The sequence below is a fragment of the Oenanthe melanoleuca genome, chromosome 1 (assembly GCF_029582105.1).
Source record: "Oenanthe melanoleuca isolate GR-GAL-2019-014 chromosome 1, OMel1.0, whole genome shotgun sequence".
Taxonomy (NCBI): domain Eukaryota; kingdom Metazoa; phylum Chordata; class Aves; order Passeriformes; family Muscicapidae; genus Oenanthe; species Oenanthe melanoleuca.
In genome coordinates, this window is record NC_079333.1 from 104,769,375 (window position 1) to 104,796,807 (window position 27,433).

The 27,433-nt window shown below is 37.5% G+C and overlaps 2 protein-coding genes across 7 annotated transcripts in view; both read right to left on the minus strand.

Moving 5' to 3' along the window:
- The window catches only part of LOC130253437 (probable ubiquitin carboxyl-terminal hydrolase FAF-X), a 35,036-nt gene extending 27,186 nt beyond the window's left edge, over positions 1-7,850 (minus strand). Inside the window, exon 1 of the mRNA XM_056492015.1 lies at positions 7,820-7,850. Coding sequence (XP_056347990.1) covers positions 7,820-7,850 — 31 coding nt within the window. The remainder of the gene's footprint in view (positions 1-7,819) is intronic.
- Positions 7,074-27,433, minus strand: part of CASK (calcium/calmodulin dependent serine protein kinase) — a 186,807-nt gene continuing 166,447 nt past the window's right edge. For 4 of the 6 annotated variants that reach the window (XM_056482688.1, XM_056482673.1, XM_056482702.1 and 1 more), the window contains 8 exons: positions 26,987-27,022; positions 24,025-24,221; positions 22,664-22,779; positions 17,853-17,933; positions 17,678-17,758; positions 16,073-16,275; positions 14,256-14,339; positions 7,074-8,716 (listed from right to left, as the gene is read on the minus strand). In XM_056482688.1, coding sequence (XP_056338663.1) covers positions 8,540-8,716; positions 14,256-14,339; positions 16,073-16,275; positions 17,678-17,758; positions 17,853-17,933; positions 22,664-22,779; positions 24,025-24,221; positions 26,987-27,022 — 975 coding nt within the window. In that variant the 3' untranslated portion in view covers positions 7,074-8,539. The remainder of the gene's footprint in view (positions 8,717-14,255; positions 14,340-16,072; positions 16,276-17,677; positions 17,759-17,852; positions 17,934-22,663; positions 22,780-24,024; positions 24,222-26,986; positions 27,023-27,433) is intronic. The other 2 variants (XM_056482692.1, XM_056482682.1) reach the window with 1 other exon arrangement.

Consider the following 27,433-nt stretch of genomic DNA (forward strand, 5'->3'; position numbering starts at 1 on the left):
CAGTAACTTGCACATTTCAGAGACAAATTTTTTATCCATTATAAAGTTTACTTGTCTGCATTTTTTACCCTAAAAATAAATGAAAAAAAGTTTTCAAAGTTTTCATAATAAAAAGAAAACAACCTTGAGGAATTTGTCTTCTTTCACCTACAGGGTAAAGACATAAATCTTTACTGATTTATTATCCAATAATCTTTACTGGGTTGTGGTTTTGACACAGATTTGTTTCTTTTGTTACATCCATCCTAGTAAACAAAAATGGCTGTTAGGCAGAGTAAGATGTTTAGACACCAAAATTGTTGCATGTAGTGAAAAATGACAGTTTTAAAAAGTTAATTTCTGCATAAGCCTGGGGTGGATTCTTCAGCATTCAGCAGTATGTGCTCTAACATTGCTGTAACCTGTAATATTTACTGCTTACTAATAAAATACTCAATACAACAATTAATCCATCTCTCACTGCACAATTATGTTAGTTAAGAGACGAGTGCTCCTGTAATTTCAACCCTTGCTCTGAACTCATTTAAGGAAACTCTCATACAGATGCAAAGCAGAAAACTCTGTTGAAGCGATCTGAAAATTCATTTAATGGATTAGCCCACTGCCACAAATGGCTCTTCTTCATCCTTGACAAAAAGCAGCAATTTTTACTCACATTTAAATAAATTTTAATTCCAATTAAAATACTCCCAATTGATAATTCTGGTTTTTATTACAGAGTCATTTAGGTTGGAAGTCAGGTCTTAATATCATCCAGTGCAACCAACTTGGTCCAAGCAATGGCAGCTGAGCAGGGTTTGCAGGACTGTGTGCACTTGAATTGTCTTCAGAACTTTGATCTAAACAGTGTTTTTTAAATGAATTTAGGAAAACCATCTAAAGGTTTCATGTACATGCTACAGACCCTTGATTTTTCCAGGTATTTCCCTAAATGTGCTCATCATGGGTTGCCTCATCTCCTAGTGGAAGCTGTGGCATGTTGAGGTTGGTAGCTCTGAATTGCTCTAATGTGTATCTGCAAGTTACCAAGAGAACACCTGGAGCTATTGCCATGTCAGGTTTTGAAATGTGACCTACCTGCAGGCAGTGTTAGTTAAAATTGCTTGGCACCTGTTCAGAATATTCAGTTTTTTCACAGTAAGATTAGGTATCTCTTGAAAACTGCAGATATGTTGAAAGTCAACAGAAACACCACACAGTAAATGAGGCATGAGTGAAGCTGCATGAAAAGATGAGCATATGTACCCCATATTTTACCACTGCCTTGCTGCCTCACTTTCAACCACAGTTAATATGCATATTAATGCCAGGAAAAAACTGTTTTTCTTTATGGGAAAAGTAACTGGAATGCTGGACATTCTACCCCCAAACACTTTTATATAATTCAGTATCCTATCTTTTTTTTAAAGACGTTTGTCATAGCAAGTAAAACAAAGACAGTGACTTTGAGATAATAAAAATAAAACAGCAGGTCATACCTACTCAACTTTTGAAAAAGCAGCAACATACATGGCTTGGCCAGACCCAAAGAGAGCAGCCAGCAGTAAAGCTGTTGTAAATACTATTTTTAAAAGGATGTTAACTGCACCAAGGCTCAGGCTGGTTATCAGGAGCAATTTCTTCACTGAAGGGATGGTGAAGCATTGGGATGGCTGCCCAGGGAGGTGGTAGGGTCACCACCTCTGGAGGTGCTCAGGAACAACTGGACCTGGCACTCAGAGCAATGGTTTATTTGATACAATGATGTCCAAGTTTGGACTCAATATTCTTATGGGTCTTTTCTACCTTCAATGAGTCTATGATTCTATACAATTTACAAATTTTCTGATTGTCTAATTATTTACTTGCATCAAAGATGCTTTGTTACACTCTGAGAATTTGCCACTTCATTTCTTTTTCTACCTGCAGCTATTAAAAAACTGAATTTATATTTTACTAGGTTGATTTAATATATTGACTGAAAAAGCTCTTTCTCTCCCATTTGCCTGATCTAAATTTCTATGCAAAATTTAATATGAAGGCTTTATATCTAAATTTTTAAATCTAGAGAAATATGTCATGTTATGCTTTGTTCACAGTCCTTCACTGCTTTGAGCAATTCTGAATGACCAGTCACATATGAGAATAGTTTCTGCTTACTTCCGTCAAAGCAAAGGCAAAACTTCTTGCCTTCCCCGTCCTTCTTGTAGACTTTTCTTGCTGAGCTTTATTGTGTTTGTGGATTGGTTTTGGATTTATTTTTTGCTGTAGTTAGTCAGTTTTGGTAGAAGAAGTAAAGTGCTGTATATTTTTTAAAATTTTGGGGTGAAATTTTAATACCTGCTGAACAAGTCTGTATTTGACTTACAGTAGCATAACACTCCTCAAAAAAACCCCCACAAAACCTTATCTATAACAATCACAAAATAAACCCAACTTTTTGTATGGTTTTAATTCATATTGCTCTTCAATACTGAGTGATCATTGCATGAAGGAACCCTTAATGTGACCCCTGGGGGTCTGGGATCAGCCTTCACATTACTGAGGAACAGCTACAGGGAACAGAGACTTTTTCCCCAACCCCAGCTTCCCTCTGAAGGGTGAACACAAGCTGCCCTTTTCTTCCTGCTGCTTCCTCTCCTGAGGATGTTGGAATATCCAGAATGAGGAAAAACACCATTCTGTGTTTTTTTGTGACTGCAGCCCCCAACATCCATCCAGAACCAAGTACCTTCTGAAAACCATGCTGGATGGCTGTTGTTATCAGGAGGTTTGTGATCAAGGCAGGAAATTGTATTTGGATAGTAAATAAAAGGTTCAGAATTCTTGATTTCTGTCCCATTCCTTTTCAGTAGGTTCCACTTTGGTTTTCAGAGTGCCACCTTCTCAGCTCAGTGCTCTTTGTGTCCTCCTTTCTCTTCTGCCTTTCTTTGCCTGCTCTGTTTCTTTCCTGGTGTCCATCTGTAGCTGTGGCAGCTCCAGCCAAAGAGCCTCACCACATCATTTTCCCAGTCCATGTGCTAAAACAGCCCTGGATTCAGTTATGGAGGCTGGTTGTGAAATGTCATTGTAAGATCTTGCTGTGCTTGGGTTTCAGAGCTCTGCCTTAGAGGGCAGGAACATCTTTTCCTTGCTGGAAACTGGAATTCCAGACCATTGCAGTGTGTGCCATGGATCACAGAGGGTTTCCTTTGCTTAAGATGGACATGAACCTTCAGAGACCTTTTAAATGAAGGATACCAAGTAATGCTGAGGGATAAACCACATTTTCTGACTGGTAGGAAAATGCACTTTAAAATCAAGTTTTATGAGTGATGCCACCTGTTCCCCATGCAGTTACACAATAATAGAACCAAGAATGAGGCAATTCTGCTGTTCTGCATCTATTTACATTTTGGGAAGAATGCTGAGGGCTCCACCTGGATGGCCAACAATGGAGAAACATAAACACATGTTCCAAATTTGAGATGGGCTACACTTACAAATAAACAAATCCCACCTTTCCTCGTGGGTGTTTCCATTTTACAGACTCTAAAACAAGATATGGCTGCTAAGGGAAAATTTGCAAGTATTACTTTGCTAATAATTAATACAAATTCTTTCAGGCATACAACTACTGGTTCAGTCATCTTCCACAACACAAATGCAGGCTCAAGCTCAATTTTAATCAGAACACAGAGATGAGGCCAGATTTAATGGTCTTGATTGTTCCATGGCAGTTGCTAAGAGATTCAGCAGGATGCAGGGAAATGCATAAACACTCCCCCTCCCACTATTTTTGCTTGGAAAGATTACATGAGAAATCATCAACTTTCTGCCCAAAATCTTAAATGAGAAATGTATTTCTGAGGTAAGAATTAATTATTTATTCTTGTATAGGTCTGGGAAAGAGGCTTAACTGAGGCTGAATTGTAAGGAGTCAAGAAGCTTTTTGTAGTTGCTTCAGTCCAGCTTTTACATTATTAGAGCAGGAGATTGTTAAAAATCACTTAAATGGAAGAAAGTAAAAATTACTATAGGTGCACTTACATATCAACAAGCAAAAGCAAACCCCAAAATACTGTAAACATTTAAATGTGGGAAGTGGCTTTGTATTTTTTTGTGTAGCATTAGTGAAAATAGTTTCTACCCCAAGCTTGTGCAGTTGTTCCCACGGTGTGGACACAAGGCAGAGTAATTCAGAAGTTACTTCTCTTCTGTTGGTCAGTGATGTGTTTCCTGTTGTGCAGACATTTTGATTTATATGTGACTGTTTGACACAATGTGCAGGTCCCTTGGTAAGAGTTATGAATATCTCTGAGCTCATTAAAGGTAGAGAAGAAATTAGTCTGAGAGAGGTTTATTAAGGAAATGAATATGCTTTACATAAAAAAAGGCTTTTTATGGTGCCTGCTTTGGTTCATCCTCTGTTAATTTAGCTTACAAAACCAGGTAACTCTTTACTATAGTCAGGAAATATATATATTTTTCTGTAGTTTTCAAAAATCCTTTTCTACAAAGTATTTGAAAGCCTGAAATTGAGTTCTAACAGCCTTCATTAAAGTTGTTGAATACTATCTGCAGTGGAAGAGAATGGGGCCAGAACTGTTTGCATCTAGGATTTCAGTGCAGATTTGCACAGCACCCCTGGAAGCTCTGGCAGCATTTCCAAGTATTTCTTTAAGTAACAGAACTCTGAAATTATTTCCTTATAGAAAGAAATAAAAAATGGAACAAATACTGGTCAGTCTGTGCATGAACTTTTCCTAGTGGCTCTAGTGCCCAGTTTTTGGAGTATACATACCAGCCCAGTGTTGCTCAGGTTGCAATACCTCATCTTCTACGTTGTCTTTTCAAAACCAACTGAGTAACCTTCTTTAGGAAGTTTCTGAGGTAGGTAGTGATGTTTTCTTTTAGAGGTGAGTGGCACAGCATTGTTCTTGACCAAACCATATAAAAAGAAAACCACTGCCAAAACACATGAAAGAATTTGGTTTTAGTGATGAGATTAAGAATGTCCACCTGGTAGTGGCCAGGGGTCTAAACTAGGCTACATTTTCATGCAATAATCTTACCACTCTGAGACACTGAGTAACCTAGTGTACTTTTATTAGGTAAATGGAAGCAGAAGTTAATGAACATTTATTGGACCAACTTAACACCTTGAAATCACAGGCATCAGTCAGACTGAGAGGCAGCATACTGATAAGATCAAGTTTTCTTTACAAATCTATGAGCCCCTGTACAAAAATAAAGTATAAAAGGGGCAAACAGAAACATTTGTTTCTTCCCAATCCCAGGGCTGCTTCTGAGGTCACATTCAGCATAAATTTAGAGAAGTCCATGAGGCGCTCTAAATTATGCAGAGATATTTACAGTACCAGAAGGACCTTTCTCCACTTGGAGATTGAAAAAAAAAAAACAAACAAAAAAAACCTGCAACATCAACTCTTCACCTGCACGAGCCTTCCCTATGCGGGTGAAGCTTCCAGCTCAATTTCTGCAGCCTTTTGCCCTCTGTACCACACAAACAACAGAGACACTTCACAAGGGTTTGAGCAGGGTGGGAGGATTGGACAGACTGAGAAATCCTGGGCTTGCTCTGGCTGGGACTGTGCTGAAATCTGCTCATGGAGCTCACTGTGTCCTGTGGATCTGCTGGACTTAAAGCCTAGGCAAGGTTTCCAATTTAATCTTTTGCTACTGAAGGTTCCTACAAGGAAAACAGAGTGGGGTAAAGAGGCAAGACAGGATGCTAACTATGTGCTTTACAGTTTCTGTCTCTTGATAAAAGCTTATACAGCAAGAATAAAAGAAACAAAGCTCTCCAGGTTAATATTTCTACTATGCAGCATTAACTGAATGGTAGTTCCACTTAACAAAAGAAAAGGTATTATTTACATCAAATCATTACTTATTGTCATCTACATAAGGCAGAAGCACCCTCATGGGACTCATGAGATCTTTCCTTGCAAGCTGGATACATAGAAACTCCAAGAAATTCACATTAATAGAGTCAAAAGTGTGTAGTTAAAACATTAATGATGGACTATACTCGAATTATCAAAATTACTTTACCTGTTTAATGCCATAAACATTTGAGATGAAAAACGTGTCACTGAAGTCAGACACCAATGCTCACCAGAGAAGTTTGTATTTCTAACATCAGAAACACTCCACTGCTTGATTTTCAGTAGGTCTTCCCATCTTTGTGCTTTGCTGGGAAAAGAGGTAGTTCTGAGAGTGAATGAACCTCACTTCTATGAGCTCAGCCAGTGTGGACTCACCACTGCCACAGGACACCAGCTATGGTTCACCCAGGACAAAACAACACAACCACTTGAAAAATTACCTCTTACTCACTAAATGGTTCACAGTTTGCACCATTCCCTTCTTCTGGGGCTAAACCCAGAACAGATGAGCACCTACAATTACTCTGACAGTTCTCTCACTTCCCTCTTGAGCACGTGAGAACCACACTGACTCTCTCATCCATTGATTCCCACAAAACTACAAACTCAAGGGACTGGGGTACAGCTCTTGTTTTGGGATGCAGCCACAGAGCTGTGATTCCAGCTGTGGCATTAAGGGCATTCAGCAGGTGGGGAAATGATGGGTGAATTTCCCTCCCGTGGGCTGCAAGCCAGGCTGTGAATGCTGCAGGAAACAAACCCCTCTGCCTGCCCTGGCTGGGAGGAGGCACAGCCAGACTGAGACTTCAGCTGTGGATTTTACAAGAACTGTAAACAGATGTCACCACCCAACCTGCAGAAGGAGTAGGCAGGAGAAAATTAGCAGCAGAATTATCCCTGTGAGAAAGAGTCAGCCTTGAGAACCCTTTTCTGATTGCACGTGCAATGGTCCTGAACAGCTGCTCACAGACCAATTCCAGCTGAAAGTTCCACTTGGAGGAAAAATCCTGTATCACTTGAATGTAAACACTAAAATTCATACTATACAACAGCACAGCCAACCAAACTTTGAGGAGGAATCATTTTAAGGAACAGTGTATTTCTGACACCTAAGAAGAGGTGGCAATACCTGCTGCCTTTAACAATTTTCAGAGAAAATGCTAATCATGGCCAGCAGAGAAGGAAAATGAAGTGCCAGGTCAATACTTCTGATCTAATTCCAACTTTGTGGAAGGAATCTTGTGCTGATCCAGGAGGAGCAGAGCCCCTGGGACAGACTGCAGGCTCTGTCCCTACAAAGGCTTCCCTTACAGACTTTAAGACACTTTTCCTCACTGCATGAGTCACTGATTTGCTCTTGAAACTCCCTGTGATGAAATGAAGGACCCAAAAGCATTTAATTGTTGAACACATAAAAGGAAGTATATTTAAAATAAAAAAAATTGGTCAGACTGTAGAGTCAATTACCATTTTTAAAGGAATTTACAGGGCTGTTGTAGATGAGTCTTTTGGAATAGTCAGTTTATCGCAATGTCTAAACTGGTTTCTTCATTGCACAGTATTTTCTTTTAAAATGTGTGCATCTTTAAACAATTACATACATATTAAAAATCAGCAATTCTTTGCTTCAACTTAATTAAAACGTTAATACTCTCAGACAACACAGATCTGAAATGGTGAAACCAGTAATTGCCCCCTCCCACCTTACAACAAATTAAATTGAGACAAAATTACAAACACATTTCACTACATGATTATTATTAATAAAAATCAGTTTTTCTTTTTTTTTTTTTTTTTTTTTCTATAAAGTTGCCCAAAATGCAAGGGATGTGCATAGGTTTACAACTTAGTCAGAATAATATTTTGCTTTATTCCCTTGGGTAGGTGTTCCCATGAACGGAATGTACTTTGCTGTAGATTACAGGTTTTATCAACACAGATACACCAACGGCATGAACGCTTGCGACTGTCCACATGCATTAAGAGTCAAGACCCAATTTCAAATTTCTAAAACTTTTACAGAGTTCTTCAAAGAGACAGTATCACATTATCTGGATGTTACACAAAAGTACTTAAAAATACTATCCTAGGAGAGGAAAAAAAAAAAAAAAGCGCGAAAAAAAAGGCCTTTAAAATTTATGAATTTGTTTCGTAACCACTAGACTAATTACTTCAAATAAATAAAGGAAAGCAAAGTATTCCAATCCATAAAATCAGACTCTAAAAAGAATGTAGTGTTCCACCCCCAAGTTAAGGTAACAGAATCATATTATTATTACTATTAAAATAGATTATAGAAAGCAGCATCTATTTTGTGCAGTTTGTAGGGGCCCTTGAAATAAAAAGCTATGATTTCCAAAAATATAACATTCCAAAGGACTGAATAATACATACATTTAAAGATACATTTTATTAAAGTTTAGGAGAAATGATTAAAAAAAAGATACTGTCTCTTTAAATTAGTGTTTCATCTTTTTTTCTCCCTCCTCCTATCTATTCGGACATGACAATAATTATATTTTAGGTCACACTACATCTAGGTAGTCTCTAGGGGCCAAGACCTGCTGACACAAGGTCAATAACGAAGAGGTTTTCCATGTATGAGGTGGTTCCCAGTAATGACAGATTTGTGTTTTGTTTTTTTCCTCCTCAATTCTCTCATTCCTGGTCTAGTAGACCCAGGAGACCGGGACCCACTGGGAGGCTGTACACACGAGCTCGATGGCTTCCTCCAGGTGCCTGATGGTTTCATCAATCTCATTGTTGATAATTGTTAGGTCAAAGTAGTGTGCATATGTTCTCTGTAAGATTTCGGATTCCTTCTGCAGGCGCTGAAGGGATTCGTCCTGTTCGGCCGCCGGGAGAGAAAACGGGAGAAAAGAAAAGTTGGATTGTTTCGTGCCCTTCCACAACAGATCCTCAACTGAGAAGGAAATGGGCAAAAAAGGCCTCAGGGAGTCGAGGTGCTTTAGCTCTCCCACCTACAGCTCTGGGAATCACAGGAGAAAGGGCAGAGTTCCCTCTGCAAGCTGACACTAAACAGCACTCGGTTATCGGCATTCTCGGAGACAAACACAGCTCTAGTTCAAAAAGCAAGGCAGAGGATGGAAGCTTGGAAAAGCAGCAATGGAGACCACATGTGAATAAATCAGACATGGTGCACAAGTTAGAGCTATTGGGCCTATGTCCCAGTGAGAACATGAGAAACAGGAGCAGGGGAGAGGATGTCTGTCAGGTATCAGCTGTTCCCACTTTTGGTAATGTTTTCTGTTCACACCCAAATTCTGGGTCTGCTTCCTTTAACAACAGTTTACTGGTAAGGAAGTTCTCACTCCACATCACTCTGTGGTTTCTATTTCAGAGCAGGGCATTTCCAGCCCTTCTCAGTGGGAGATCCTGGAGATGAACCAGGCAGCCTGGTCCCATGGATCTGCAGCAATTATAAGCTTGAATTCTCTTCCTGCAAATTTCCTTATTAATTAAAAAAACCAACAAACCCATTTGCTGTTTTCAGAAACCTCGAAATAGCCACAGGAAAGCAATCAGGTCTTTCCTGTCCCACAGGTTTGGGGTGGGTATGGTGCAAAATGACTCCTGCTGCTCTGCAGTATCCATAGGCTCACTCTAACTGATCAACCAGCTGGGATACACTTTTCTAAACAGAGTTTTAGCCTGTAGGAAATACAGCCACAGCACCCACAGCTTTTTTGCTAGAAATTATTCTGGATACAGATTTATATCTGGCTGTTAAGGTGACCTCCACCTTTATTTTTTTTTTCTGTTTCAGCTTCCCAAGTATTTGTAATTATAATGACAAGTAGCTGTGGAACAACAGCTTTCAGGTTCCCTCAAGGAAACAACCTGCTCTGAGAGAGTTCTCCTCCTCCTGGTTTCATTGCTGCAGGGAAGGAGAAGTTCTCTGCCAAAGTTACAGTTCTGCTTCTCTCCTGAAGCTGCAGCCTCAAATGGGGAGGGGGCTGTGTGGTGTGATTGTCTTCCCTCGAAAATTATTACAAATTTCATTCCAAGTCAGGCAAATGCTCCTCACATGCATTTCTCTACAAGGGATGTTCCCTGTATGGGCCATTTTGCACCTCCAGCAACTCCTGGAACTTCTGTAAAAAATTCCAGTGTGTGCAAAGCTAATTAATGCTATTAACAAAAAGAACAATGTGGATCAATACTAATTTAAAATATTTTTGTGGAATATTTCATATGGCCCAGTGTCTTTAAGCCAAAATCCTAGTTAGGTAAACTTCCAACTTCTCAGAGATTCCAAAAGAGACATCAATTTGTATCAGCTGAGCATCAAGCCTTTCCTGCTTAAATTAACCTACAAAGGAAGGTCAGTAACTTGTCATGCAGAGTATTTTGAGTGCTTTAAATGTATACAGCTAATATTAATTTTGTACTTATAGTCTGTCTTGTCCGATCATAGTGCACCTTGAAAAGAGTTTTGATCTCATGACAAAGGCTACAGTACCTGAAAAGCCTCTGCAAGCCTTAGAACTGTTAAGTCCTGTTAAATCCTTATGCAGATTTTGAATTATTATTCAGATTTTCCATAAATGCTACTTTTACCTACAGCTATGGACTTTTCTCACTACAGCACCTATCTTACTGTGACTGACAATGAAAATCTGAAAATCTTACAGCTATTCCATCTTTAAAAAAGCCAACTGCTAAAGTTTACCTTGCACACACAGATTTCTACAAAACTAAGTGTTTCAAAAATTCATTAAATTTCAGTGTTTTTCTGACTTAGCTTCTCCTAGATCCAGCTTTACTGGGATCAAAGTGATCTTTATTTGGGAATATCTAAATTTCCCAGCCTGCTGGAAATAAAAATCATTACTTCTTTCATATATTTTAATGGGCAGTAGTAAGTTTGGGATAGGCCATTGCAACAAGTTTCAACTAGGTTCAAACTTTCCTAAGCTCAGCAAAAGAAAAAGAGATCAAAGTTTTTGATTTTTATTTCATTCTAGGACTAACTTTCATCTGTGTTTGTGATAGAGTATCTATTTGTACATGTACATTGGCTGTTTTCTCTGAGTCTGCAAGACTTAAATACCAAAATTCATCTTTGAAGCTAGCTGTAATCAAAGTATTTGCTGTAGTAAGTTCCTCTCCATTTCTCTAAAATGTCTTAATTAAATTTTGCATACTGAACATCCCAGATTATGTTCCAAGAAGGAAATTCTTCAGCAGTTGTGCTCTCAATAGTGCCAAGAAAGAAGATATTCATCAAAATGTTCAGTGAACTGCAGACAAAAAAATGGCCAAAACTTCAGAAATTTCACATTTGGGAGCACAACATCTGCATTTCCTTCTTCCCTCAGCTCCTGTGCTATAGAAATTTTATGTGGGTAAGTTGCAGTATGTCTATTATTACATCACACTTTTTCTTCCTAATTCAATTCACTTTCCTAATCTCTCCTTCTCCACCACAGCTGAAAGGAGTGGCTTTATCAGTGAAATGCCCCCATGGACATAAAGAGCACCAGTGGCATCTTCACTCTCTCAGGGCTGGTTTTTTTGGCCTGAAAGTACACAGGACAAACAGCTGCCACTTGTAGCAATCAAAACCCAGCCCAAAAAATTACTAATATTCCCTTTTAAGGTTGTGGATAATGTGTAAACACCATCAGGCCTTTGCCAGTTTTGCTTCAACAGAATGAAATTCACAATTTAAAAAGCTGGTGAGCTCCACACTCCTTAAGAAAAAATCCTTTTATTCTTTGGCTGTAGGAAGGGAGGAAGCACAGCTAAAAGTCTGAAGAATTTGGCTCAATAAAGCTTGCATCAAACAAATGGAACCTGTGATCTCCTCTTTGTCTGGGCAGAAGAGGTAGGGACAGCAGGAGGAAAGAGGAACTACCCCAAGGTTCTCTAACCCACTCTCTCCTCTGTTTTAGCACAAAAACCATCTGATTTCAGCTTCCTCTGTGATTAGACAGGGAGATTCCCTGTGTGATTTACCTTAGTCTTGGTGCATTGCTAGATTCACTGCAAAGGATAATATTTTCTGTCCTGACTCCTGCTGTGTGAAACTTGATTACTGAGACATTTTGTGTGGCCTTTGACAGGCTAAAGTGTCTCAAGACAGACACTGATAGGATCAGGCCCCTGCACTGATTTTACCACAAAGTTCAGACATACATCTGTAAGAGCAGAAGTATTACTCCACAGCATCTTTTTTCACTAGCAGATAATTTTAGTGCAAATATCAAAAGTCATTATTACATTAAATTTTGACTCCAATGGCAAAAGTAATGTTGAATGGGAACAAGCATATCTACATTCTAGAACTACTGCAATAACCAGGACTACCTTGGGAGCCCCTAGCTGGTACTTACAGGCAGTTTTCTGCACCATTTTGGCAGCTATGTACAATTAGCACGAATGCAGGAAAATGAAAAGAAAAGCAAAGATGAAATTTAAGAAAACATGGGGAGGGGAAAAAAGGACAGTCATTTACAGAAGTGTTCTCAAAAAGCACAAGTAAAATAAAACAAGGGAGGGCAAGATGATCAACAGAAAGGGACACTCATTATGCAAATGAATTTTCTTTCAAAAAAGAAGCATGAATGGAAAATAGGAAACACATAATCCTCATCCCTGTTTGCTGCCCTGCAGGCTGCTACCACACAGACACACTTTGCTTATCTGCCCAGAAAACCTTGGAAAACAGGATCCTGTGTTTGGGCAAGGTCTGCTGCTATTACCATTGCCTGCCCCTCTCTTTCCTTAATTTTAAATGATTAATGAATTAGCCTGTTTTGTAAATATGGCCAGGCTCATGTGCCTGGGTGAAAACCTGCAGGCTCACAGACTTTTGTTACAGCATGAATGTAGATATTTAGAACATAATACTTTACTTCTACTAATTATTTGGCATGAAATATTTCCCCACCACTACTATAAAAGGCACATTTCTGTTCTCTTCCCAGTGTATGAGGGATAATGTCTTCTCCCTCACATGAACTGTACCAAGTATCTCTGTATTACATCCTACAACTGGATGATGAAGATTAAAATTTAAGTACCACTGGCAGATGAGTGAGGCCAAGGAAAGACTATGTGAGAGCTGAGACAGGTATGGAGGCAACAAGCTCAGGCAATTACAGAATTTTACAGGGTACCTGATGCAATTCTATTTGTTTACACAAAGGAAAATTCAGTGTAGATGACACAGCTCTAGTATTTTATCAAGATTGTGCCAATCCACAGCATCACACCAGCAGTTACATGAAGTGTTACTTCACCAAGCTGTGCTATGCTGACAGATCTTTGTTTTTACACTCTTGGGTTGTACCATTAGAGTATGGGTCCCTAAGACACAGTAAAATGACACAACTTAAGACTGTGAAAGTGAACAGAACCTTCTTCCCCCTTCTATCCCTCTTTCACTGCTCGTTCCAGCACTGCTGCTTAAAAATTGACAAAATTCCAATTTAGAGCTAAAGTAGCCCACTAAAGTATCATAGTGAACTAGAAGAATGCCTCAGCTGTCTCTAGAATTCAAGCTTGAGGCCAAAATTCTTCAATTTCCACTTCTGATTTGAATAATCATTCAGGGTATTTGAATTTAAATATGTTTGTCTTGCTCCCTCTTTTCCTGCAAGCCTCTGCAGTCATGTCATAGCTTCCTGCTTATATTATAATTACATTTCTATAGAAACCTGCTGTAGTGACACAGCTTCTGACCTTGTGTTTTGATGATCAAGGAGACATCTAGGATATTTGGAACAGATTTATGATCAAATCCAACAGATTAAATACTTTAATATCATGGTTTAAGAAAGACTGAGAAAATTGAGTGTTTGTTAAAATGGAGTTTGCCTTACTGTCAGCTAAATCTAGAATTGCTTGGTATCCTTGAAATCAGCATCAATCTGCAGAGCAGATATCCCATAAAAACTAAGTAGGAAATGTATGATGGGGACCTCCATGAATACTTAGCATTATTCCACAAGCAATTACCCCTTGGATCAAAACTTCCAATTCTTAAAGGACAGTTGTCAAAATGAATAAGCCTTTTTCTGGTACATACTTGCTGTGCAGGCAAAATGCTAAAGCTAAAGGTGGGATCAGTGCTGGCATTGGAACTCACAATTGAGTAATTGTGAGCTGGAGCAGGGAATGAAATAAAAGTATATGTACTTTTACAATACAGCACATGGATCCTTCCTCTTGAAGCCCACATTTTGAATTATCAGTTCATAAACAATAAATGGATGTCAATCAACTTAATAAAGCTCTTATTCAATTATTTTTCTGCCTCTTCATTTACAGACAAGGAAACAAAGAGTCTGATCTGCACATTTGAATCTCATCCTTAATTCTGTCTCTGCCAGGACATCAAATTGCAACATGCCATACCTCATTAATGCCTGGGGTAATTGTAGGTGCAGCAATAAAAACAACAAAAGGAGCAAACTCTGCAGTTCTCAGGACCTTCAATGCCTAGGGAAAAGAAAAATCAAATACTTTAGAGGAACCTCCAACAATCAATGTGAAGCAAGCTGAGTCACACAAGCAAAAGACACAAATTAATGATCTACCAATGCTGGATTTGTTTTTAACTGGAGTCAAGACCTTAGTAATACAGAGACCTGACTTTTTACACTTTTGGTGGTCAAAACATATATTCATCCTTAATTAAAGTGAGTTTATGAGACAGTAAAAGCTTTAGCATTTTCAGAGTGTCTCTTCCCATACAGTCTCAAAGTGTGGAATTCGATTTACATTAAAATTGACTAATGAAACACCATGTAAAAAAATTCAGTCATGCCATTACTAGGGAAAAGTGCCAACAGTGTCTTAGAATATTGATTAGAATATACATTTTATTATTATAAAATTATTACTTAAAAAAAGTGAAAATGTGATGTGAGAAGTTTCAAGTGTTTAAAAATTGAGCATAGCACTAAATGCAGTAAACACAGCTCCAATCTCCAGAACCAAATTTGTGCAAAAGAGAAGAGTTCTCATTAAGGAGTTGCCTTAATGAAGTGAGTGCCAAGAGCTGCCATATGTGAAACTGCCACAGATCCAGGCTTGACTGAAGAGCAGTGGGTAAACATTCAGCTGGACTCAAAGGGATGGACAGGACACAGTCAGACTACTAAAGGTCACTCTGGTTTTGCTCTTTTGATTTCCTGTCTTCTCCAAAGCTTTTTTCTTTTTAAAGAAACCAACAAAACAAAACCCCCACAATCCACCCTTTCCCTGAGATAAAAGATTTAAATCTCTTCTGCTTGAAACCCACCAACAGGAATCACCTCTGCTAACCTCCTGTAAGTGAAATGCAAGAAAACCCATAAAACTAAGAGTGCCTGAGGGAGAACAGGCAAGTGGTGTAAAACAACCAGGAGTAAGTCCACAGACATTGGCCCCAATGAGCAAAGATGGATGAAGGAAGAAGCTGGGGAGGAAAGTGGCAAAGGCAGCTGTTACCAAATGTAAATATATTCTAACAAAGATTAAGATCACTTCTGAGAATTGTACAGCTCTTGAATAACACATATTGAAGAAGTTTATCAAGAGAGTTTGCTGTTAACAGCTGCTCCATTTGAACTCACTATAAATGCTGCTTTCCCTGAACACTTATATGTGGGATTTTGTTTTTAAGAACACCACCACACCATCATACTCTGAACTGTCTTAAATAATTTAGTTCAGTATCTCATTTCTGTTGTGAAATTCTTAGAAAAATCTGAACTTCCTGAATCCATTCACAAAGAAGAAACAAGTCAGCAAATTTAAGTAGATAACACTGGTCCCAATTTTGTCTTTCCTCTCGTTTCCTTCCATCTGCTGGAATAATATAAACATCACAATTGTCTATATTCACGTTGTTTCACTTAACAAAATATATAAACAGATCCCTGTGAATGGAAAGTAATGACTACACAGATGTCTCAAAGGAAATGTATCAGAATTTTCCACAGATTTTCTACAATGAATAAATAAACTATTAGTGTTTCTTGAAAGGCTGATTCTTCTTTCTCCTCTGAGTTCTTCTAACCATATGATTACCAGAATTCCACAGACTGATATCCTGGTGATCCAAGGACTTCTGCTTCACATCACTTTATGCAGCACTTACCTAGTATGTAATCAATTAAAACACCTCAATGAAATAAGGTTGAAGGATTTGTGATGAGCCCCATTTTTATACACTTCTAATTAGTTACCTGAGGTTCTACATCAAGTATTGCAATTAGTCCCTGCTCATGGATCTTTCGTATTGTTTCCAGTTTTGTCCCATACATTGCATCCTCATGGCTGCCATATTCCAAATATTCATTGTTTGATATATCCTGCATCATTTGGTCATGTGATACAAAGTAGTAATTTTTGCCATTTTCTTCATCTTTCTTTGGAGGTCTGGTTGTGTCTGAAAATAGAAAATATTTTAGTACAGAAGGAATATTAAGGTTATATGTGGTTTCTGCTTGTTTATCAGTACTTATTCACTGAATGATGACCTGTCAAATCACACACTGACCAATGAAGTATGGGGCAGGCAGAATGACAGGCACTGGGAAAAGCAGGAGTTTGAGGGATATGTGTTGGGAAAAGCAAGAGTAGAGTCCCTAAGGTCTACTGAACATATTTCTCCTAAATCCTCTTCTGTCCTAAAAACATTTCTGCATTTTCCTTTTTTTTAAATTTTAGTTTTTATGAGGTTTTTATGAGTATGAAAAGGATAAGCTTAAAAAGCAGTTTAAAAACCTGATTACCTGTGGTCAAGAGAGGTGAAAGCCACTTAGAAATAACATACTTTTTGAATATTCACTTCTACAGACTTATGTGTAAAAGAAGTATGGCCTACTAATCTTTAGAATTAACTGCCATTGTGTGTGACCTGATCTTTGTAATCAGGATTTCAGTATGCAGGTAATTTCTTCATAAAACATTCTCCCAAACTCCTCACCCAATTTAAGGCCCATCTTAGAAGCTCCCTACTACACTATGGTTTTGTAAAGGAATGCAGAAAATGCATCTTTTTAGTTTTATGAAATCAATGGAACAACTTCAGCGCTTCCTCAGAGCAGGAACCCAATGCAGGCACTTAAGGCATGTTCATCATGGTAAAGGTGAGTCCATTCTGAAATCATCTGCAGATAAAATAACTAGTATCTGTGAAGAAAATTAAATGAGTGTAACTTCTGAGCCATGTTTGGCATTTCTGAGGTCAGCCTGAAATAGAGTGGACAGGTAAGAGGTGGATGCTCTTGTTCTGGTGTGCTTAGCTTGAAGAAAAAGGAAGCATCTCCAAGAGATCATGTAATGGGATCTGCAATTCCTGTAGGGTATTGATACAGATTGTCACAAAGGGAAAACACCTCTGTGCTCCATTGGTAAGCAGTGAAATTAATTGTGGTTTTTTTACTTAGTGGCATCTCTGGAAACTTCAAGCTATTTTAGTGCAATACCAGTCCTTAAGACCTGGCTATGTGAAGTAATTAAATACTAAAGGTTTCCTCTAAATCCAGCTCTGATCTTTTTCTCATGGGAACTATACACAGTTAAAAATGAAAAATCCTTCATTTTAAATTAACAAACATTTGGGCTAGAGAGAAGTATGTCTAACAAAAAGTTTTGTGAATAATAAGGAACATTTGATGCTAAAGTGATTTTATTCTGCGCTCTGCCCTTTGAAAAAACAAAAGAAACACACCCAGTCCTACACAGCTCCCACCTTTAAGGCAGGATTTGTCTCAGCTGAGCTGAACACAGGCAGCAGAGCAAGGGAGACACAAACAATTCTGCAGCACTTTGACCCTGCTACTTACGAGGAATGGGGTAAGCAAATCTGTCGGGGTGTTTTGTGATGAGCGTGTTCTTTATGTGTCTTCTTCCGACACCGTGTGCACCTGATCCACAACACAAAAAAAATAGTTCAGAAATACTCCACCAGAAGGGCTTCAAAACTATGATGCTGTGGTCAGAAAAAGAACTGAAAATTACCTAGTAGGACTAGTGTTTTCCTTTTGAATGCTGGCAGCTTTACTACTTCTTCATATGTGACGAGATCTAATTGATCAAACACTAAAACACAAAAGAAAGCCCCAGAGGATAAGAAAAAAAGGCATATGAAGGGTGACAACAAATTCTGCTACAAACTATAACTTTATCAAGTTTTAGATTTATAATACAGAGTAACATGTTATGGAAAATAAAACCATTCATTCCTTATGCAATTTTAATAAGTGTTCATTTAAAAAATTGTTAAGAGCAGTAACAAAGCTACTGAGATGCTCAGCAAAGTTTGCATGTCCTTTCATGCAGTGTTCAGCAGACCACAAAAATCAGCTCTAACAGCATGCCATTCACATCTGCATTCCTAAGAAATAGCAATAGTAAAGAAAAATCTCTAGACAGTGACCGACATGAAAACAATATGAGAACATCTATTTACACTGAAGATAGGGATACTTTCATAATAATGTTTTAACAAGATCTATGAGAAATGCACAGTGTTAATACTCTGTGGTATTTATTCTTTCAAACCACACCATTTACTTGTAATTAGAGTTCTCTTTAAACACACGTGCTAATTAAACTGACATGCTTTTCAAACTTGTGACAGAATGAAGGAATCCAATGAAAAGTGATGGCATTACAGAAAAGAACCTCCACCATATTTAGGGAAAAATTGTAAAAGTATTATTTCAGGTATCATTTCAACTGCAGTTGAAATTGGATGAATTCCATCATGCCTATCAATCTGTTGTCAATTGCCAGGGAATGTAATGATTGAAAAATCAAGTTTTGTTCATTAATAACAGCTTATTCCTCCTGTGCCCAGTAACACATCATCTCTGATAACTCCTGCTGAATTCTAATGAAAGAAGCAGCCAGGAGGCAGTTATTTTTATTTGTAAAGATTATAGCAATCAGCAATTGAGGAGCAGAATAATGAACAAGAGTTTTCAGTTCTGTATTTTTGCACACTATGAAAAGGAGGGAGGAGACTCCATCCAAACTATGGAATCTCTTGAGTGTTTCCAAGTCTTAAGTGGTGTATCCACCTCAGCTATATCCAATCCATCTTTTAGGATGAGTGTGGATCTCTCTCAGTTTTTCAATTTGATGGCAGTTTTTTTCACTTGAGAGACAAAGTCCAAGTGCTTCAATTTGGTGAAACTACAAATCAGCCAACTGACACACTCAACTCTTACAGGCCTTGAAAAGATACAGATACGAAAACTTCCTAGACCATCTGAAGCATTTTGAATGTCATCCTAAAGAAGAATCTCTTTCAACCTTTCCCCAAATACTACACGCAAGAATTTAATAATATTTTTCTTCCACTGCACAATGGAATTCTTACTCTTGTCCTTTCTGCAACTTCACAGTATTTAAACATGTTAATAATTTATTTCATAATAATGAAACAGCATGCTAAACAGCTCTACCATGCTAACCACCTAAGCCTGCAAGTGTCTTTTTCCATTGAAAAATAGTAATTCCAAAGAAATCAATCCTTTATTTTCATCTTGAACAAAACCACATTATGTTAGATACAAACAACAGGAACAAACATCAGAAATGACACATATTAAAGCCTTCATCACAAAGTAGTAGCATGGAGAAGATGTGTCTCAGTCTACATGGATTTAACTAATGATTGTGGGGTTCTCAAATGCAAAAGAAAAATGGTTAATTTCTTAATATACAAAGATAGGAGGAATACAGGGCACACTTAAAGACTGAACTTCAATGCTTCTGTTACTAACTAATAAAAGAAAAGGAGCTCTTGAAAGGAAACAGCAAGAAGCAAATAAAGAGGCATTGTCACTTGACAGGTTACTTACATGCACAGAGGCCATTGGGAGTAAGACAGCATGAAAAATGTACAGGGGTCATTGAGATATGGCTTGTAATATATTAGTAAAATAAAAAGTATATGCACAAAATAAACTTTACCATGCAATAGTCTAAACACGAGGCAAATAAATCACATTAAGAAATGATAAACATATTTTATAAAAGCTTGGCAACTTTCTACATTATGCATAATATGGAGCATAGTTCTGCTATGTTCTCTTATTTTCTGAAGCCCTGCAACAACTTTTCAGCAAAATAAACAGAAAATATATCTGGGTATCACCGCAGCATATCTCTAGAGCATTTATAAAAATGTCAGTGAATCTAATAATGGAAAAGATATTTCATTTTTTCCGTGGGATCTGGTTTAAAACTGACTTTATACTGATAAAACATATGATCATGAAGTTGCCTAATAGTCTAATATGAAGCATGGAGGAAAGAACAACAGGATTACCTTTTTCTTGTAAAGGAGAATATATTTGCTTCTAATTTTAAAAAGTAACTGAAATCATCTCCTGTTTACTTCATAAACTACATCTCATTTGCAGAATAATCTCATTTCTGCTTCCAGTAACATCCCAACATACCACACCAGCTCTCAAATCATTAGCTGGCCACACAAATCTGAGTTGACTATGAATTATTTTACTGGGTCATTTCTCAGTACCCAGTTCAGTCTCACCCCCAAGAGAAAAATAACACACAAGTCCAAATAGATTACACACTGCTGATCAATTTATTGAATTTTATACTGGGATATATGAGAAATAAATTCTACTTTCCTGTAAGAGCAACATTTTGACAATGATTATACTTGTTTTGGATGCAGCAGAAGAAAAGATCTGGTTTTTATTCTGAAACAGAAGCACTGAAAGGTTGCAAGGGCCAGTGTTGCCATATTTCTGGCTAACAACCCTGGATGTGGAGAGCACTCCAGAGAATGTGAATTCAGTGCCACCTCACTTAAAGCTGAACTCACATAAGCACCAAAGCAATTAGTAATATTCACATACTGAATATCCTATATTTGGTGTCATTCCCTGGAATATCACTGGCATCACCTTCAGTACCTCAGGGACACTAAGATCAATAACATTTCTACAAGAAATCTTGATTTCAATGTGTGCTTACATTAACTTTCTGACTTAGGGTAAAGGGGAAGTTGTATACTGAATGGAACAGTTTCTTTTATGGTCATTATCATAATTTATAATGTTTGTATTTCTAATTTTTGGCAAACAGCTGCTCTGATATAAAGCAAATAAAGATGTAACACTGCTGGTGAAGGCACTGAACTGTGTGAATCCAAGTGCCATCAACCTACCCCAAAATGTTCCCTTATGTCAAGACTGCAAATTCCTTTCAGGAATTTAACTGATAGGAAATCTTTGAGCTAGCTCTGCTCCTACAGCACTGCCTGCTCCTTCTGGCTGTCCTTCCTTTAGCTCACTCCCTTGTAGCAGCCCTGCTTACTCATGTGGACATTTTTAGTTCTGTATTTGCACTGGGAGCTGCATTAAGAAATGTATCTGCCCTACAGAAAGCTTTTTTTTTTTTTGGGTTGTTCTTGATCCAGCTCATAGCATGGCTGTAGGAATGTGTGCTGGGAGCAATTGATACCAGTATGGTGAAAGACTTAGGCTCATAAAATCCAGTTTACTCTCAACAGCTTTTGTTATAATTATTAAAATGTGTTTAAGTGCTACTGCAATGAAGGGGAAACATTACAACAAGCCAAGTGTTACACCACCAAAAGGAAGGAACCTACTTAAAGCTTTCAATCTCTGCTTGTGAGAGCTTTCAGGGTAACAAATAGTTTTATATTCACCTGTGAACATCTTAAATGCAACACTGAATTTAAAGAGTATAAACAACAATTACTGTCCTCTGACTTTCTTAGAATTTACTTTCAAATTACTTCTAAGGAAACACATATTCTGTAGTAGTGACACATTATGAGCTCTGATACTGCACACATTGTGCAGGTAAAGAGAGAGACATGAAAATATGGATTTATATGGTTTAATTGGTGTGTTCAAGAATGCAACTGAATAAAAATCCCAGAAATGAATGTAATATAAAATACTTTCATTACACTGCTTGGACAGATATCTATTCTGATTCTAATAAAAATCTCTGCAAGTCTCCCAGGAGACCACAACAACATAAGCATCACAGAATGTGCTATCAATGCAGAAGCAACAGAAAAGTGTTGAAAAGCAGTTTCAGCACATTAAATATTTCATATTAAAAGAAGAAAAGCAGCAAATTCAGCTCCTAAATGACAGGGTCTGTCTTCTTTACTACTAAAAATAATGGATTTTGCTTGACAAGGATCTCTTACTTTACACTTCTAAAATTCTCTAAAACAATTCATTTTCTCAGCAGTCTAAAGAGAAGCCCCAAACTCAGGATTCAGGCAGAAATCACTGCAAGGAGGATAAACCTCCACAGCTGGTTCTCTTAGGTAGCTGTAAATAACACCCTGACTGTGCAATGGCTCTTACTCCACTTCCAGCTGTACCACTTCAACAAAAATGCTCTTTCATGATGTTTTCACATATGTAATCTGTAACTATAAATACATATGAGCAAGGAAGCTACAGAACAGTCTTCTGTAGAGCACAGTACAGTTATATAGGTTGCAAAAACCATATCCTGTTTGTTTCTAATGCTGCTTTAAGCATAAACCCCTAAACAATCTAAGCCTCTCTCAGGATATACTCTGATCCACTGATTTTGTGGCAGCTTGCCTTTCACTGACTAAGCTCTATGCTTAAATAGCAAAAAACAAGCACAGTAATGCTGGTGTAATTAGAATTTTACATATAATTTCCTAAGTAACTCATTAGGTTTATGTAATAGAGCCATCTGAACAATTAATGGCAAGGCTTAAACTGCAAAAAATGTAACCTGTTACAGATACCTGCATTTTTTGTTCATACCTGCATTGTGCTTTGCCAAATATTTGTCTTTGTACTGCTTTTTTTTCTTTCCAAACCAGGTACAGCTGGCCTGTTGCTCCTGTTTGGTCTTCTCCATGGCAATACAAGCAACTCGCCTGACACAAGGAGGAGAAAAAACATTTTCTGTTGTGATCAAGGATCTTTAAAAAGCTGCACAGAATTAATTAGAAAAGCAAGACTTTTTTATAGAACATGACTACAGGAAAACTTTTAAAAACATTTTTTTATGACTTCAAAGAACACATATGCAAAGGTATTTTGATGTAAGAATATTTTCTTAGAGGTAGATGATGGAAGCTCACAGATGAAGTGAGTATGGGAGGAAGGGCAGCCTGAATGAATCCAGACCACTCTGCAGCAGATCAGAATGGAAGAGCACAAGGAGTGGAAAGACCAGCATGGTCTGCATCACCCAGAGCCAGTGGTGCTGTGCTGGGGGAGTGTTTGGAATTGATCTTTAGGGTGAAGCACTGCAAGAGACCCTGCTGCAATGTGCACCTGTGCCTCCCTTACAGAGCTCAGGAGTTGGAACTCAAGATCTTGTCTGCCTCAGTCTCTTCTGGCAAAATCTCCCTTAGCCAGCCCAGGAGGCACAGGAGCTGTGCACAACTCCAACTCTTCTGTGTAGCAAATCCTGTATGAAGTATTTTGGGCTAGATGTTCCATGTTGATAAACTGTATTGAGTTATGGCCATGCCTTCCAAGGCCCAGGACTCTTTAGCTAGAATTTGTGTTGATAAATTTAATTTTTTTTTCTGAACAGTTCCTGCAGGAGGCTTGTTTAAAGGCTCTGCATTGCTCAGTGCCATTGCTGTTCATTGAACCTGCCACTGGCATTGTGATTTTGTTCTGCTTTTTCACACTCACATGAAAAATGAAAAGGAAAGAAAACCCTAAAACTCCCTCAATGACCTTTTTGGTTGACAGCTTGCTAAAACCTTATTCCTGCAGCACTTGCATGTAAACAGCACTAATGAAACCCCTGATGAGAAGCTGAAAGAGAAATTAATTTGACCCTCTTGTATAACCAATTTGCATGTAGCCATCTTCAATCTTAGTTTCCTACAGTACACCAGAAAGCACAAGGTTTATTAACACAGGAATTAATTTTAATGTAATCACACATATGAAATTGCTTGTAACCCTTACTGCAATGCATAAGTGAGAAAAAAAATCAATACCACACAAATTGAGCCAATATATAGACTTAGAAAAAGGAAGAAAAAGAAAAAAAATATTCAAAGGCTAGCTATACAACAATGTATATTGTTGTATAAAAGTATGAAAGACAGAAATAAAATCAAAACTAAATTAATTTTTATAGAAAACTTAAGTCATACCATTCCTGAAGTTCAGGAGAAGGAATAAGACCTGCAGTACCATTTTTGGAGTTCTCAAGTTTACCCTGCCACCAGTTATGATCATCTTTGCTAATGATTTGGATAATATCACCAACTCGGAATCTGATGCCAGCCTCTTTGCAAGGAATGAGGTCATCCTTTGCTGGATCATATTCAAATTGTGCTCTTACATAGATCTACAAAAAAAAAGAGTTTATAAGAGACACTGCAATATCATTATTGGTATGGTATTCAGAGTAACAGGTGAAAATCTGATCTGTGAATGCAGCTACACATATTGGTTGCAACAAGCAAAGAAAGAAACAAAACAAGAAGGTGCCAAAGCATAAGTGATGGTTGAAAATGAAAATGCCCCTCCAGCAAATGATGAAGACATATGATGTTATTTCAACAGCTCATGGTTTCTACATTCTATAGAACCTGAACAGCAAAAATGTAATAAACTCCTAGAGTCCCTCAAACAGTTATTAACTACCACAAATCATTCCAGAACAAAAGCCAGCACCTTACAACTCAATCTGTAATGTACTTTCCAACTCAAGCCCCATGGTATGTTTTAAAAATTTTTGTGACAGGAAATTTTACAGGACAGTACAAAGGACTTTGGCTTTATTAGTGATCTTTAGAATGAGAATTTTTAAGATTGAAGACATTAAAAAAAACCCAACTTTTTTAGGAAGTCCTGTATTGTACCTATCACAGAGTTATTCAGGAGGAATACAGAAATTCTCTGTATGGGTTTTTCAGTATAAGTCTGCTCCTGTGTAAATAAAACTCATGATTTGAGCAAGTTATTCTCTAAGGAACAGGAACAGAAAGAATCCAGACTCTGACTTCACAATTTAAAAGATTACACCAATCCTTTCCTTGTGTGTTACTTAGGTCTCAATTCTAGAAAACAAAAATAAAAGTGATCTCCAGTTTTGGTTGCTAATTGGAACCCTGATGCACCCAAGGATCTTAAAATCAAAATTAAGTGTCATGCCCTAGATGGAGAATTTCTACAGTTCATGAACTTCAAACATCACCCTACACCATCTCAGACAGCCTTATATACACATACTGCTGAGTTTCTTACTAAAAATGGACTAGATTTAAAAATCCCCAACAATTGCATTGCAAAGTAATATCCTTCTTAGAAACTGTAACAATCATTTTTCAACTCTGCTCCAATTCTGCTCCAATAATAGCTGTAACTATGCAGTGTTAGCAGTAATCATGGCACTTAAAAAAGTAATCCAATCTGCACCTCAACATATGAATAAATTAAAATGGCTAATCACTTCTATCTTGTAGCTGATTTTTATTAGTTTGCAGTGAGAGCATCAGATGACAATACCAATATAGAACTCAACTTTTAATACATTAATCTGACCCTTGCTCTGCTCTGCATTGAGTTTTAAAAAGCAACCCAATTTCCTTTAATTACTTGAGAAATAGGATATTTTGAAACCAATTATGTTTACTCAGTAATTTGTTTTCCATGAAGTTATCCTTATTGAGCCAATCCCTTATTTTGCCTGAAGCTTATTCATATAAGCCTAGAAAAACCAGCAGTATTTTTATTATCTAGATACTTCCCTGCTTTTCAAGTCCCTGCTCCAGTTTGAGCCATTATCCACCATATATTGGCAGCTCATGGACTATTATATAAATTCCTTACATAAAAATATATCTATCAGCCAAACCCTCACTGTTTTCCAGGATACCAAGAAAAAAAATGATGGTTCATTGGGAAAAATCAGGTAAAAATTGAAAAAAATCGGGTAATTATAAATGGTGTGAGTAAGAGAAACATCATTATTTTCACATTGCCTTGAACAAAGTTTCTTCTCCTGGGGAAAAAACCCTATGAAGAGCAAATGAAAACCCAAAATACATGTCTGGAAGGTGTTTCAGGGAACCTTTCCAGGTTTACATTCAGGCAGCTTCAGAAGAAAATGGGAAGTTGAAATAACTATAGGAAGCTTGAAAAATGGGAAGTGAAGTGAGACCAAATCATTCTTGTAATAGAAGTTCCAGCCACCTCAACCACACAGCAGTATAAAAAGATTCTCAAAGACAGGAGTTAATGACTGATGACTTCTTGAATGGAATTGCAAGAGCTATTATAAAAATTCCTGGTAGAGAAGGAGGCTGAATACATGGTTGAAAACTCAGAGGTAGATTCTGGAAAGATTATAAATAACTGGAGCAGTTACTGGAGATGAATCACAAGTCACACACAGTATGTGTTCATTTGGAAGCTGCAGTAAAAGAACAAAAATTCTTAAAATTGCAAAGAGAAAGATAGGGAATCCTCTGAGGAGCTCCATGTGCTTTGTTGGAATTTTCTGGAGAGGGAATATCTTTCTTTGGTCTGTGATGACCTGCACAACCACCAGGCCAAGGTAACAAAGTTAAGGGAGGTTACTGAATATGGGACTTGGGACTGAAATTTTAAGAGACCATCTTCAGATTTATTAAACCTTAACAGAAACTGTCCTTAATGTTTTTCTTTGAAAAACTTTGTTAATGTTAATAATTAGTTTCAGATAAACTCAAACTTTACAATCTTTATCAGCACAATATTTTTGAGTTTTAGACACCTAACCTACCTGTCTCCATTCCAGCTAAGACAGAAATTTGAGCTTTCCTCTAAGATTAAAACCTGCACAAGTCACTGCATAACAGGAAATCTATTAATGTAATCTGAACATCTCCAGTTAAATTCACAATGACTTTGTAACTCTCACACATGTGAACACATGAAAAAAAAAGAAAGCCATTTTGAATTAGCCACAAACAAATGAGTTAAAAAGAAAAATGAAAAAAAATGGAACAAATTTTCCAAGCTTAAATGTTTTAGTCCAGCACATACAGAGTATGAGGGGGGAGAAGGTAAGCAGGGATGTTTGCTAGCAGCTAAGTTTACAAAAATTCCCATGGAGGATCTATTCACCTGTCTTCCTTTTGGTTGTGTTGTTGATGGCAAGTCCTGCAGAATAAAGTCAACCCAGGAGAAGAAATTTTCATTTTACTTTTTAAGGGTAACATAACACTGTTAGTGATTCATACTACATTACAGTAAAATGATAAGTTAGACAAAAGTATAAAGCATTGACCCATGTTTAGAAATAACTTTTTTCGTAAAGAAAAATCAAACCCAGGCTGTTTAGCAGCAAGCTGAAGAAAGCAGGTATAAAGTTTAAGCAGATAGAGAATGTGCTTTTTAATAAATAATTCAGCATCTTCAACACAAAAGCACCACCAAGTGAAAGAGGCTCTTTATGTGAATGCCTTTTCCACTTAAGTATCAAGTTTTGCTATTCAAAGAGAGAGGCTATTATAAATACTGAAAAAAACTATGATTAAAAATGTATAATGTGACCAATTGTGCTGAGAATTA